This window comes from Stenella coeruleoalba, assembly GCF_951394435.1.
Source record: "Stenella coeruleoalba genome assembly, chromosome: 8".
Lineage (NCBI taxonomy): Eukaryota > Metazoa > Chordata > Mammalia > Artiodactyla > Delphinidae > Stenella > Stenella coeruleoalba.
The window spans coordinates 98,801,468-98,814,645 of NC_137154.1; the positions used below are offsets into that span (position 1 = coordinate 98,801,468).

The 13,178-nt window shown below is 43.9% G+C and overlaps 1 protein-coding gene across 12 annotated transcripts in view; it reads left to right on the forward strand.

The window, feature by feature from the left end:
• The window catches only part of GRAMD1B (GRAM domain containing 1B), a 247,550-nt gene that overhangs the window by 173,117 nt on the left and 61,255 nt on the right, over positions 1-13,178 (forward strand). Inside the window, exon 1 of one of the 12 annotated variants that reach the window (XM_079930624.1) lies at positions 12,752-12,808. The exons of 10 other annotated variants lie outside the window; for them this stretch is intronic. Coding sequence is in view for 1 of the 2 variants with exons in the window: in XM_079930630.1 (XP_079786756.1) it covers positions 12,881-12,924 (44 nt within the window). In the remaining variant the exon portion in view is untranslated. One more of the 12 variants, XM_079930630.1, reaches the window with a different exon arrangement.

Below are 13,178 nucleotides of genomic sequence, written 5' to 3' on the forward strand. Positions count from 1 at the left end.
CTCTAAAATTAGTGATGTAGACCAGCTTTTCATGGGCTTCTTGGCCATCTGTACATCCTTTTTGGAGAAATGTCTATTTAGGTCTTCTGCCCATTTTTTGATTGGGTTGTTTGTTTTTTTAATATTGAGCTGCATGAGCTGTTTATATATTTTGGACATTAATCCTTTGTCCGTTGATTCGTTTGCAAATATTTTCTCCCATTCTGAGGGTTGCCTTTTCGTCTTGTTTGTAGTTTCCTTTGCTTTTCAAAAGCTTTTAAGTTTCATTAGGTCCCATTTGTTTATTTTTGTTTTTATTTCCATTTCTCTAGGAGGTGGGTCAAAAAAGATCTTGCTGTGAGTTTTGTCAGAGTGTTCTTCCTGTGTTTTCCTCTAAGAGTTTTATAGTGTCTGGTCTTACATTTAGGTCTCTAATCAACTTTGAGGGTTTTTTTGTGTGTGTATGGTGTTAGGGAGTGTTCTAATTTCATTCTTTTACATGTTAGCTGTCCAGTTTTCCCAGCACCACTTATTGAAGAGGCTGTCTTTTCTCCATTATATATCCTTGCCTCCTCTGTCATAGATTGGTTGACCACGGGTGCATGGATTTATCTCTGGGCTTTCTATCCTGTTCCATTGATCTGTATTCCTGTTTTTGTGCCAATACTATATTGTCTTGATTACTGTAGCTTGGTAGTATAGTCTGAAGTCAGGGAGTCTGATTCCTCCAGCTCCGTTTTTTTCCCTCAAGACTGCTTTGGCTATTCGGGGTCTTTTGTGTCTCCATACAAATTTTAAGATTTTTGGTTCTAATTCTGTAAAAAAAATGCCATTGATAATTTGATAGGGATTGCACTGAATCTGTAGATTGCTTGGTGTAGTAGAGTCATTTTCACAATATTGATTCTTCCAATCCAAGAACATGGTGTATCTCTCCAGCTGTTGGTATCATCTTTAATTTCTTTCAACAGTGTCTTATAGTTTTCTGCATACAGGTCTTTTGTCTCCCTAGGTAGGTTTATTCCTAGCTATTTTATTCTTTTTGTTGCAGTGGTAAATGGGAGTGTTTCCTTAATTTCTCTTTCAGTTTTTTCATCATTAGTGTATAGGAATGCAAGAGATTTCTGTGCATTAATTTTGTATCCTGCAACTTTACCAAATTCATTGATTAGCTCTAGTAGTTTTCTGTTGGCATCTTTAGGATTCTCTGTGTATAGTATCATGTCATCTGCAAACAGTGACCGTTTTACTCCTTCTTTTCCAATTTGTATTCCTTTTATTTCTTTTTCTTCTCTGATTGCCGTGGCTAGGACTTCCAAAACTCTGTTGAATAACAGTGGCGAGAGTGGACATCCTTGTCTTGTTCCTGATCTTAGAGGAAGTGCTTTGAGGTTTTCACCATTAAGAATGATGTTTGCTGTGGGTTTGTCCTATATGGCCTTTATTATGTTGAGGTAAGTTCCCTCTATGCCCACTTTCTGGAGAGTTTTTATAGTAAATGGATGTTGAATTTTGTCAAAAGCTTTTTCTCAATCTATTGAGATGATCATACGGTTTTTCCTCTTCAATTTGTTAATATGGTGTATCACATTGATTGATTTGCGTATATTGAAGAATCCTTGCATCCCTCGTATAAATCCCACTTGATCATGGTGTATGATCCTTTTAATGTTTGCTAGTATTTTGTTGAGGATTTTTGCATCTACATTCATCAGTGATATTGGTCTGTAATCTTCTTTTTTTGTAGTATCTTTGTCTGGTTTTGGTATCAGTGTGATGGTGGCCTCATAGAATGAGTTTGGGAGTGTTCCTTCCTCTGCAGTTTTTTGGAAGAGTTTGAGAAGGATGGGTGTTAGCTCTTCTCTAAATGTTTGATAGAATTCACCTGGGAAGCCATCTGGTCCTGGACTTTTGTTTGTTGGAAGATTTTTAATCACAGTTTCAATTTCATTACTTGTGATTGGTCTGTTCATATTTTCTATTTCTTCCTGGTTCAGTCTTAGAAGATTATACCTTTCTAAGAATTTGTCCACTTCTCCCAGGTTGTCCATTTTATTGGCATAGAGTTGCTTGTAGTAGTCTTTTATGATGCTTTGTATTTCTGCGGTGTCTGTTGTAACTTCTCCTTTTTCATTTCTAATTTTATTGATTTGAGTTCTCTCCCTCTTTTTCTTGATGAGTCTGGCTAAAGGTTTATCAGTTTTGTTTATCTTCTCAAAGAACCAGCTTTTAGTTTTATTGATCTTTGTTACTGTTTTCTTTGTTTCTATTTCATTTATTTCTGCTCTGATCTGTATGATTTGTTTCCTTCTGCTAACTTTGGGTTTTGTTTGTTCTTCTTTCTCTAGTTCCTTTAGGTGTTAAGGTTAGATTGTTTATTTGAGATGTTTCTTGTTTCTTGAGGTAGGCTTGTATAGCTAAAAACTTCCCTCTTAGAACTGCTTTTGCTGCATCCCATAGGTTTTGGATCATCGTGTTTTCATTGTCATTTGTCTCTAGGTATTTTTTGATTTCCTCTTTGATTTCTTCAATGATCTCTTGGTTATTTAGTAACGTGTTGTTTAGCCTCCATATGTTTGGTTTTTTTACATTTTTTCCCCTGTAATTGATTTCTAATCTCATAGCATTGTGGTCAGAAAAGATGCTTGATATGATTTCAATTTTCTTAAATTTACTGAGGCTTGATTTGTGACACAAGATGTGATCTATCCTGGAGAATGTTCCATGCTCACTTGAGAAGAAAGTGTAGTCTGCTGTTTTTGGATGGAATGTCCTATAAATATGAATTAAATCTGTCTGGTCTATTGTGTCATCTAAAGCTTGTGTTTCCTTGTTAATTTTCTGTTTGGGTTATCTGTCCATTGGTGTAAGTGAGGTGTTAAGGTCCCGCACTATTATTGCGTTACTGTGAATTTCCTATTTTATAGCTGTTAGCAGTTGCCTTATGTATTGAGGTGCTCCTGTGTTGGGTGCATATATTTATAATTGTTATATCTTCTTTCTGGATTGATCCCTTGATCATTATGTAGTGTCCTTCCTTGTCTCTTGTAACATTCTTTGTTTTAAAGTCTATTTTATCTGATATGAGTATTGCTACTCCAGCTTTCTTTTGATTTCCACTTGCTGGAATATCTTTTTCCGTCCCCTCACTTTCAGTCTGTATGTGTCCCTAGGTCTGAAGCGGGTCTCTTGTAGACAGCATATATATGGGTCTTGTTTTTGTATCCATTCTGGGAGCCTGTGTCTTTTGGTTGGAGCATTAAATCCATTCACGTTTAAGGTAATTATCGATATGTATGTTCCTATGATCATTTTCTTAATTGTCTTGAGGTTTTTTTCGTTTTTTTTTTTTTTTTTTTTTTTTTTTGCGGTACACGGGCCTCTCACCGTTGCGGAGCACAGGCTCCAGAGGCGCAGGCTCAGCGGCCATGGCTCACAGGCCCAGCCGCTCCGTGGCATGTGGGATCTTCCCGGACTGGGGCATGAACCCGTGTCCCCTGCCATCGGCAGGCAGACTCTCAACCACTGTGCCACCAGGGAAGGCCTTGGGTTTGTTTTTGTAGGTCCTTTTCTTCTCTTGTGTTTCCCAGTTAGAGAAGTTCCTTTAGCATTTGTTGTAGAGCTGGTTTGGTGGTGCTGAATTCTCTTAGCTTTTGCTTGTCTGTAAAGCTTTTGATTTCTCCATCGGATCTGAATGAGATCCTTGCCAGGTAGAGTAATCTTGGTTGTAGGTTCTTCCCTTTCATCACTTTAAGTTTATCATGCCACTCCCTTCCGGCTTGTAGAATTTCTGCTGAGAAATCAGCTGTTAACCTTATGGGAGTTCCTTTGTATGTTATTTGTCGTTTTTCCCTTGCTGCTTTCATTAATTTTTCTTTGTCTTTAATTTTTGCCAATTTGATTACTATGTGTCTCGGCATGTTTCTCCTTGGGTTTATCCTGTATGGGACTCTCTGCGCTTCCTGGACTTGGGTGGCTATTTCGTTTCCCATGTTAGGGAAATTCTCAACTGTAATCTTCTCAAATATTTTCTTGGGTTCTTTCTGTCTCTCTTCTCCTCCTGGGACCCCTATAATGTGAATGTTGTTGTTTTTAATGTTGTCCCAGAGGTCCCTTAGGCTGTCTTCATTTTCTTTTCATTCTTTTTTCTGTTCCACAGCAGTGAATTCCACCATTCTGTCTTCCAGGTCACTTATCCCTTCTTCTGCCTCAGTTATTCCGCTATTGATTCCTTCTGGTATATTTTTCATTTCAGTTATTGTGTTGTTCATCTCTGTTTGTTTGCTCTTTAATTCTTCTGGATCTTTGTTAGACATTTCTTCCGTCTTCTTGATCTTTGCCTCCATTCTTTTTCCGAGGTCCTGGATCATCTTCACTATCGTTATTCTGAATTCTTTTTCTGGAAGCTTGCCTATCTCCACTTCCTTTAGTTGTTTTCTGGGGTTTTATCTTGTTCCTTCATCTGGTACATAGCCCTCTGCCTTTTCATCTTGTCTCTCTTTCTGTGAATGTGGTTTTTGTTCCACAGGCTGCAGGATTGTAGTTCTTCTTGCTTCTGCTGTCTGCCCTCTGGTGGATGAGGCTGTCTAAGAGGCTTGTTGTGCAAGTTTCCTGATTGGAGGGACTGGTGGTGGGTAGAGCTGGTTGTTGCTTTGGTGGGCAGAGCTCAGTAAAACTTTAATCCACTTGTCTGCTGATGGGTGGCGCTGGGTTCCCTCCCTGTTGGTAGTTTGGCCTGAGGCGACCCAACACTGGAGCCTACCTGGGCTCTTTGGTGGGGCTAATGGAAGACTCTGGGAGGGCTCACGCCAAGGAGTACTTCCCAGAACTTCTGCTGCCAGTGTCCTTGTCCTCTCGGTGACACACAGCCACCCCCGCCTCTGCAGGAGACCCTCCAACATAGCAGGTAGGTCTGGTTCAGTCTCCTATGGGGTCACTGTTCCTTCCCCTGGGTCCCGACGCACACACTACTTTGTGTGTGCCCTCCAAGAGTGGAGTCTCTGTTTCCCCCAGTCCTGTTGAAGTCCTGCAATCAAATCCCGCTAGCCTTCAAAGTCTGATTCTCTAGGAATTCCTCCTCCCGTTGCCGGACCCCCAGGTTTGGAAGCCTGACATGGGGCTCAGAACCTTCACTCCAGTGGGTGGACTTCTGTGGTATAAGTGTTCTCCAGTTTGTGAGTCACCCACCCAGCAGTTATGGGATTTGATTTTATTGTGATTGCGCCCCTCCTACCATCTCACTGTGGCTTCTCCTTTGTCTTGGATGTGGGGTATCTTTTGGTGAGTTCCAGTGTCTTCCTGTCGATGATTGTTCAGCAGTTAGTTGTGATTCTGGTGTTCTTGCAAGAGGGGGTGAGACCACGTCCTTCTACTCCGCCATCTTGAACGAGTCTCTAGTGCCTGCTTTCTTGTGTAGATTTTTGTCATGGCCACTGAGTACTCACTCTCATTCTGAAGATCTAGGAAATGGAGGGATTTTCATTCTGTTTTTCCGTGTGTTTCAGAATGTCACCAAACACGTACATGACGTTGTCTTTTCATGTAGAGAGAACAGTTTTCTAAATCAAAAGAATAGAGCAAAGGTAATTGGGTTAAATTAAAACCCAAAGATCAGGGAAAAGATAACATGGGATGACTTGATCTTTTCAGAGTTGTTGAAGTCTCACAGGTGTCCTGAATAAACTTGTAGATGCGCTTATAGTCTCTTGACTTAATTTCTCTTCTGTGAAACTGGAATAATAAGATTAAATGAGGGACTTCCCTGGCGGTTCAGTGGTTAAGACTCTGCGCTTCCACTGCAGGGGGCGTGGGTTTGATCCCCGGTTGGGGAAACTAAGATCCCACATGGCGCGGAGCAACTAAGCCCGTGCACCACAACTACTGAGCCCACGTGCCACAACTACTGAAGCCTGTGCGCCTCGAGCGCATGCTCTGCAACAAAGAGAAGCCACCACGATGAGAAGCCCGCGCACCGCGACAAAGAGTAGCCCCCGCTTGCTGCAACTAGAGAAAGCCCGCATGCAGCAACGAAGACCCAACACAACCAAAAATAAATAAATAAATGTTTAAAAAATAATTTACCAAAGCCTAGCTCTCACCCACACCCACACCCCGCCCCGCCAGACACTCTGATTTAATCGGGTACAGGGTGTGACCCGGCATTGGGATATGTAAAAACTACTAGGTGTAGTAAAGTTTGGCAATCACTGGCATAGACCATTCAGTGGGTTTATAATTGATCCTGGCTGAAAATCTAGGGCTGATGGTCAGGAACATTTTTGAAAAAGGAGATACTCAGGAGTTAGTTATTCTATTTGGATGGGGTTATAAGAAAATTGGTAGAGAGTGTTGGCAGGCATGGTGATGCGGGCTTTGACTAATATACAGAAGGATCCCCATCCCCGGCGAATTCTCTTCCCAGTGGGCTAGGCGATAGGTCTTTTTATCCTAGTGGGCTGCATTTGGCTCTAGAGAAAGGTTTTATCCTACTGAAGTTTGACCTAACGGGTGGGCGTTGTTTTAGTGGCAGTGTTGGTTTACCATAGGGTGGGATTGGTGTTAGAGCTATCTGAATCCTCACCCCTCTCTCCCCACCCTTCCAGGCATTTCTTGCTTCAGGTTTTAATTATGTAGACATCACTGCTCCTCATGTGAGAGTTGCAGTATTCATGAGATGTCTTGGGTTACAGCTGGGTCAGAGGCAATCAATATACCTATTCGGAACCCCTGACCCAGGTTCCATGGATTAAAGTCTGGGTTTGGGACCTCAGACATGGCAGAGTGGAAATCTGTGGACCATCAGTTCTTCTACATTAATGGTTCATAAAACATGGACAAGCATTAATTCTGAAAGAGATATTTAATAGGGTCTCCCGAGTACCTGATGACCAGGGTACACCAAGTCTCTTACACTAAGAGACTGACTTAAAAGACCTTTAATGGTCCCTTCTCATATTTTAAATCCTTCGGAGACAGGTGGACCTCTCTGGACAACAATTTAACTTCTTTTTGCTCTTCCAAACTTCGTGAAAGACTGTTGTGTTTCTGTGTCCCACTTCTGCCTCCTTGCACCCCTTTCCCTCTTTGACTGCAGCCAGCTGGTGGTGGCAGCGTTGTAGCATGGCATGGCTGAGAATGGACTGTGGGGTCAGAAACTCTGGTTTCTCTGTCCACTGTGAGATCTGGGGAAATTATTTAATCTCTGAGATATCTCCGTTTCCTCATCTGTAAAGGAGGGTTGAGGTGAGGATTAAATGAGGGAGTGCATATTAAATGTATAAAATCTGTCTGGCTCATAGAGTGCTCTAGATGCTTTTAGCCATTTTCTTCTTACTGAATAACTCAAGGGCAAGGATGGTGTATTACTCCTCTAAGCTGCTTTTTGCTCATCCCTGTAGAGTAGTAATATATCAGGGAGCATCAGTCAGGAGATTGACACCACACCAATAAGTTGAACAGGGAAAGTTTAATATGAAGAATCATTAACAAGTATAAACGAGTGCAGCAGACTCTAAGGAATGCAGGAATAACAGAGGTAGGGAGCAGCCACTACGTCTAGGAACAAATTTGTAAGGGTGGCCCCTTACACAGGGCTAAGACTTAGAGCTCATTCTGGAGGGCAGTGGCTGTTGCCCAGTATATGGCACAGAAAGTTCCTGAGATGCTGCAGGGTGGGGCACATAAACCGAAAACCACCCACGGGACGCCAGTGATGCTCCCGGGAGGCTGGTGAACCGCTCACAGGGCACAGCTCCAGCATCACAAGGCGAGGCAAAGAAGGGTGGATTTGGAGCTGAGGGGCAATAAATGGATAGCCGGCCTGAGTAAATAGGAAGGATAGAACTTACCTTGCAGGGTTGTGTTGAGGACTAAATGCGGTATTATGATAGTAACTGGTTATGATTAAGTGCCAGTGACCTGGGAAGTGCCTTTTTCCTTAGTAGGTGTTTATTTATGGAAATAGCATGGTGTGGTGCAAACACGGATTTTAGAAATACTAGTGTGACCTTGGGTAAGGAGAGGCTTCTCTACTCAGTTTCTTCGTTTATTTGATTAAATAAAAGTTTTACAAGTAAATATAGAATAAAGTAAACTACGTGACTAGCACATGGTCGAGTCTCAGTAGGCATTAGAGCTTTGTTCCTTTGACTTACCCCACACACTTCAGGAATCTTCAGGATGCTTATGCTTCAGAAAAGCACCTGTGCTTTGGATGGTGGTCGTGATAGAGTCAGGTTCACTTTTACCTATCATTCCCCATAATTCAGCAAATTCAGTAGTTAAAATCTTTGAAGTATTTGCTATGTAAAAATTCTTTTGTTTTTGTCGGGATGGGAGTAGGATTCAAAGATAAGACCTTATCTTTTATCCTCCCTACCTCCCATTCTTGTCCACAACACTTGTTAAGCACTTGAGGTGAACCAGATGCTGTGTAGACACCGACCTTCTTTTTATAGCTTGTGATCGAATGGGATTGGGTTGAATGGGACCACTTGGTTCAATTGGATTTGCAGGCATACATTAACTTCTTTTTCTTCCCCAAGTCCTCCAGGGTGCTCTTTGGAAAGTGCTTTTGATACTGTACAAGACTCTCAGAAACCTCTTTTCCTTTAAAAAATAGAAACTAATGTCAGTTTTCCATATCTCTACGGCAAAGGTTTAATTCAGAAAAAGATAACTACTTTGACCTCAATTTCCTCAATTCATCGACAGAAAAGCAGCTTGGGGATTTAGGCAACAGATAGCCCAGCCACTGGAACGCGGAGATTGAGTCCGGGACCAGGAGTCCCACCTGCCCGGTCAGCTCTGTTCTGGCCACCGCGAACGCTCTGAGGCTCAGCCGGCCTCTTCGGAGTTTGCGCTGTGACTTTCAGGAAGGATGAGGCGAACAGTGCAATCTATAAACACTGTGAGTTTGAAAAGGCCCCTTCCCTCCTCATGAGGAGTCAGTAGCCTTCTTTTCATACACAATTAATGGTTAAGAGTAGGACCCAGCTAAGGGGGTCTGGGTTTCAGAAACATGCTCTACTGTTTATTAACCATATACTATAGGAAGGTTATTAAACCCTCTTTCTCATGGATTTTGTTCATCAGAAAAGCGGGGATGATGAGTACCTGTTTCTTACCGTTGCTGGTAGAATTAAATGAGACCATTCACATCAGAGACTTAGCGAATTGCACTACGTGTAGAAAGTACTCTATTTCTGTTTTTTGTTTGTCTTTTTGTGTTTAATTTTTGGCTGCGTTGGGCCTTCGTTGCCGGGCGCGGGCTTTCTCTAGTTGCGGCGAGCGGGGGCTACTCTTCGTTGCGGTGCGCGGGCTTCTCATTGTGGTGGCTTCTCTTGTTGCGGAACACGGGCTCTAGGCGCGCGGGCTTCAGTGGTTGTGGCTCATGGGCTCTAGAGCGCAGGCTCAGTAGTTGTGGCACACGGGCTTAGTTGCTCCGAGGCACGTGGGATCTTCCCGGACCAGGGCTCGAACCCGTGTCCCCTGCTTTTGCAGGCGGATTCTTAACCACTGCGCCACCAGGGAAGCCCCCTGTAACTTTCTTATTATTTAATGAGGTCCAATTTGGGAGGAGCAGGCAAAGAACATTTTGGAAACTGAGGAAATATCATGCACATACCACATGCATCTTTAGGAACTGAGATCTTTCTTAGATCCAGATTCAACTGAAGGCTTCTGAATGCCTGTCTCACCACTAGAAGATATCTTTTGTTGTGTTTTTAAAAAATAGCTATTTTTTAAATCAGTACTGATAATAATTTTCATTTATTGGATAGACACTGTGTCAGATACAATGAAAAGCTTGTTATTTGTATATACCTCTCTTAATCCTCACACAATCCAGTAATATTGTTATTTTTGTGACTACTTAAAGAATTTAAAGTCTGAAGCCAGAGGCTAACTTCAAGGGTCACAAAATTAGTACAGTAAGTCCCCTACATATAAACGAGTTCTGTTCCGAGAGCGTGTTCCTAAGTCCAATTTGTTCGTAGGTCCAACAAAGTTAGCCTAGGTACCCAGCTAATGCAATCGGCTATATAGTACTGTACTGTAATATGTTTATACTACTTTTCACACAAATAATACATAAAAAGCAAACACAACAATGAAAACATTTTTAATCTTAACAGTACAGTACCTTGAAAAGTACCATAGTACAGTACAACAGCTAGCATACATGGGCACGTTTTGCACCTTTAAAAGTTCACAACTTGAAGGTTCGTGTGTAGGGGACTTAGTGTAATTGAGAGAACTAGCTTTTGAAGTCAGGTTTGTCTGATCTCTGTGTCTGCCCTTTTAACCCATTGCTGTCAATCTAAATCATGAAGACACTGATACTATTGGGCTATGTAGAGCTGTTTCAGAAGAAAGGTGAAATCTGTGCATTTTATAGCGGAAGAAGCAAAGCCTCCAAAAAGTCAGTATGATTTGTCCAAAGTCACAGAGTAAGTGAATGGAGAAGGCAAGACAACCAACCCTTTTGTTTACTGTCTTAATGGAGGACGGGACAGTCAGTGCAAGGATATTTACAGATACCTGTGCTGTACCCAGTACTCCTAAGAGTTGGAGGGACATGAAGGAAGTTGCCTACAATCTTCCTAGGTAGGGAGATCAAACCAACAGAATGAACAACAGAATCTACAATTAAGTTCTAAATTCTGTAGCTCAGAGGTGGAGGATGTAGCCAGTTTCTCCTGGGTGCTTTTTCATACCTTTATTTTAGTCTTCCATTTTTTTCAGCCCTGTAAGAGAGGAAATACCTATTTTCGGCTTTTTCAGATGAACAAACTGCATCTGAGAAGGGGGTGGCAGGGCAACTTGGAGCCACAGAGCCAGAAAGCAGCAAAGCATAGCTTTGAATGCAGATCTGACCCCCGAAGTCCGAGATCTTTCCCTGGAGTAACCGAAGGGGAGGTGGGTGGGTGGTCCACAGCGAGATTATCATTTCAGAAGAGGTGGGACTTGACCAGACAAGTGGGAGCGGGTAGAACTGGGGCAGTGCTTGCATCCCAGGGCACTGCCAGCACACCTTTCTGTGGCGCTGAAATTCCTCTATGTAACTGAGGCGGGACAGTTACCAAACCTAGGTGCTTCCTAAACACCATGAAGCTGCTATTCTCTCAACTGGTTGCAGGTAGAAACAATCCTAGAAAGACCTTTCTTGATGAGCCTGTAGGGCTTGGCAATCATAGAGTGAGCCTTTTTGCCAACAGATGCCCAAGAAGTATGAACTCCCAGCCTGAGTCTGGTGAGCAGGACACAGGTGGCACTGATGAATTGTAGTTATTATCCACCTTCAGCACGTTACCCTGTGCAGCTGCAGCCAGGCAGACAAAACTCTGCCCTTGAGGGACATCCAAGGAGTGAGAATGCGTAAACCAACACTTCGCTACTCAAGGTGTGGTCCATGGAATGGCAACATGGACGTCACCTGGGAGTTTGATAGAAAGGCTGCCTCTTGGGCCCTCTATCCCTCCCACAGATACTACATCAGAAGCTGTGGTTTAACAAGACCCTCAACTGATTAAAATTCGAGAAACACTGAGCTAACCGTCACCATTGTTTTTGTTGTGTTGGGCCCAGGTTTGGGGTTCCTCTGCTCCTCCCCTCAAAAGATGACAGTGGTACTCAAAATTCTCACAGTCATCCTTGTGGTGTCATGGGATTTCAGGTCAGGTGATCTGGATTCCCAGCTGTGGGGACGCTCCACCTTTCCAGGGCTCAGCATCCTTATGTTAGTTGTCATCACAAGGCCTATGTATACGATTGTTGTGGAAATCAAATGAATTAATGTGAGTGAAAGTGCTTTGTAAGCCGCGAATGACTTTCAAAGTATTCATTAATATCCTTGCTGAATAGAATACGCCTCATCTGAAAGAACATTCATCTGGGGGCTGTTTCAGTACTAGTGCTACATTCCAGTGAATGGACAGGAAAAAAAAAAACAATTTTTGGAGGTGCTGCTTAGAGTTTGAAAACTCAGATGACTGTGCTTTGTCATGAATGTAAGTGTTTTACTTATTAAGGGTCTGACCTGCAGGTATCACGGCCTGCTGCCTTGGAAGTCGGGGAGGCTGCCCTGAAGAGGCCGTTGCCATTTTCTTTTAAAGACTGTGGTCTCCGGTGCTGCCTTCCTCCTTTCCTCTGTTCCTGAGGCTCAGGCAGTAAGAGCAGCTGTCATCCTTTGAAAGGTGCAAGGCTCTATTCTGAGCCAGGCACTTGTGTTTTGATTTGGTATCACCTCCTTGATACAGGTTGACCTAATAGGCAACACCTGGGAAATAACTGGTGGCGGCGAAGGGAGCAGAATCTCTCAGGGGCATCATCCTGTGTTTTGTCAGATTCGGGGATGGAGAGGAAATAACGCTCTTGCCCCAGCGGCCCTGTCCTCCAGGACGGCATGAATAATTGAGAGCTGGCAAGCTGACTGTGCACCAGAGAGTTGCATTATGTAAAGCGGCAGGCGGCGGGGTGTGCGTGCGCGTGTCTGCGTGCGTGTGTGCGAGTGTGTCTGCGCGCCAGAGGGGTGCGTGTCTGAGTGTGTCTGTGCGCTATGCGCGTGCGTGCAGGAGCTCGGGGACAGCTGTCTGGGAGGGAGTCCGAGGGAGAGAGAGAAAGGGAGTGAGGGCCGGGAGAGAGGGGCTCGGCGTGGCCGCACGACCACACCAGGCACCGGCCGCAGCGGAGGTGGGGGGAAGAAATTCAAGGGGAGTCACGCGTAACAATTCCAGAGCGTTTCGAAACAGCAGAGAAAGGAAGCTCCCCCAGCTTGTGAGAGCCCTGCCCCCGCCGTTAGCCACAGGGCTGTGGGATGGTCATGGAGGTGCGTGCCCTCCGGCATCCTCAGGGCCCCCCGCTCCCCGCCCCCTCCCCCCACTGCCCAGTGCATGAATGAATGAGCTCTGCCCTGCTCTCCACTACCTTCCCAATGGCTGCCAGGTTAGTGCTCACTCGTGCTGACGCTTGTGTGTGTGTATATGTCAGTCCATCTTTGTTTTCTCCAGGCATTTTTTTGGAAGGGGCGCCTATGCAGGGGTCGGGTGGGGGACCTGTCTTATCTGGCTGTGTGCTTTTTCCAGCTGGCGCAGGCGGCTGGAGCTGCTGAGAACACAAACCTTTCCCGGCTCAGTAAATCTGGAGTCCATGTTGTTTGCTTCTGTTCTGTGTTGGGGGATCTGAAAGCAGCCAGCGTG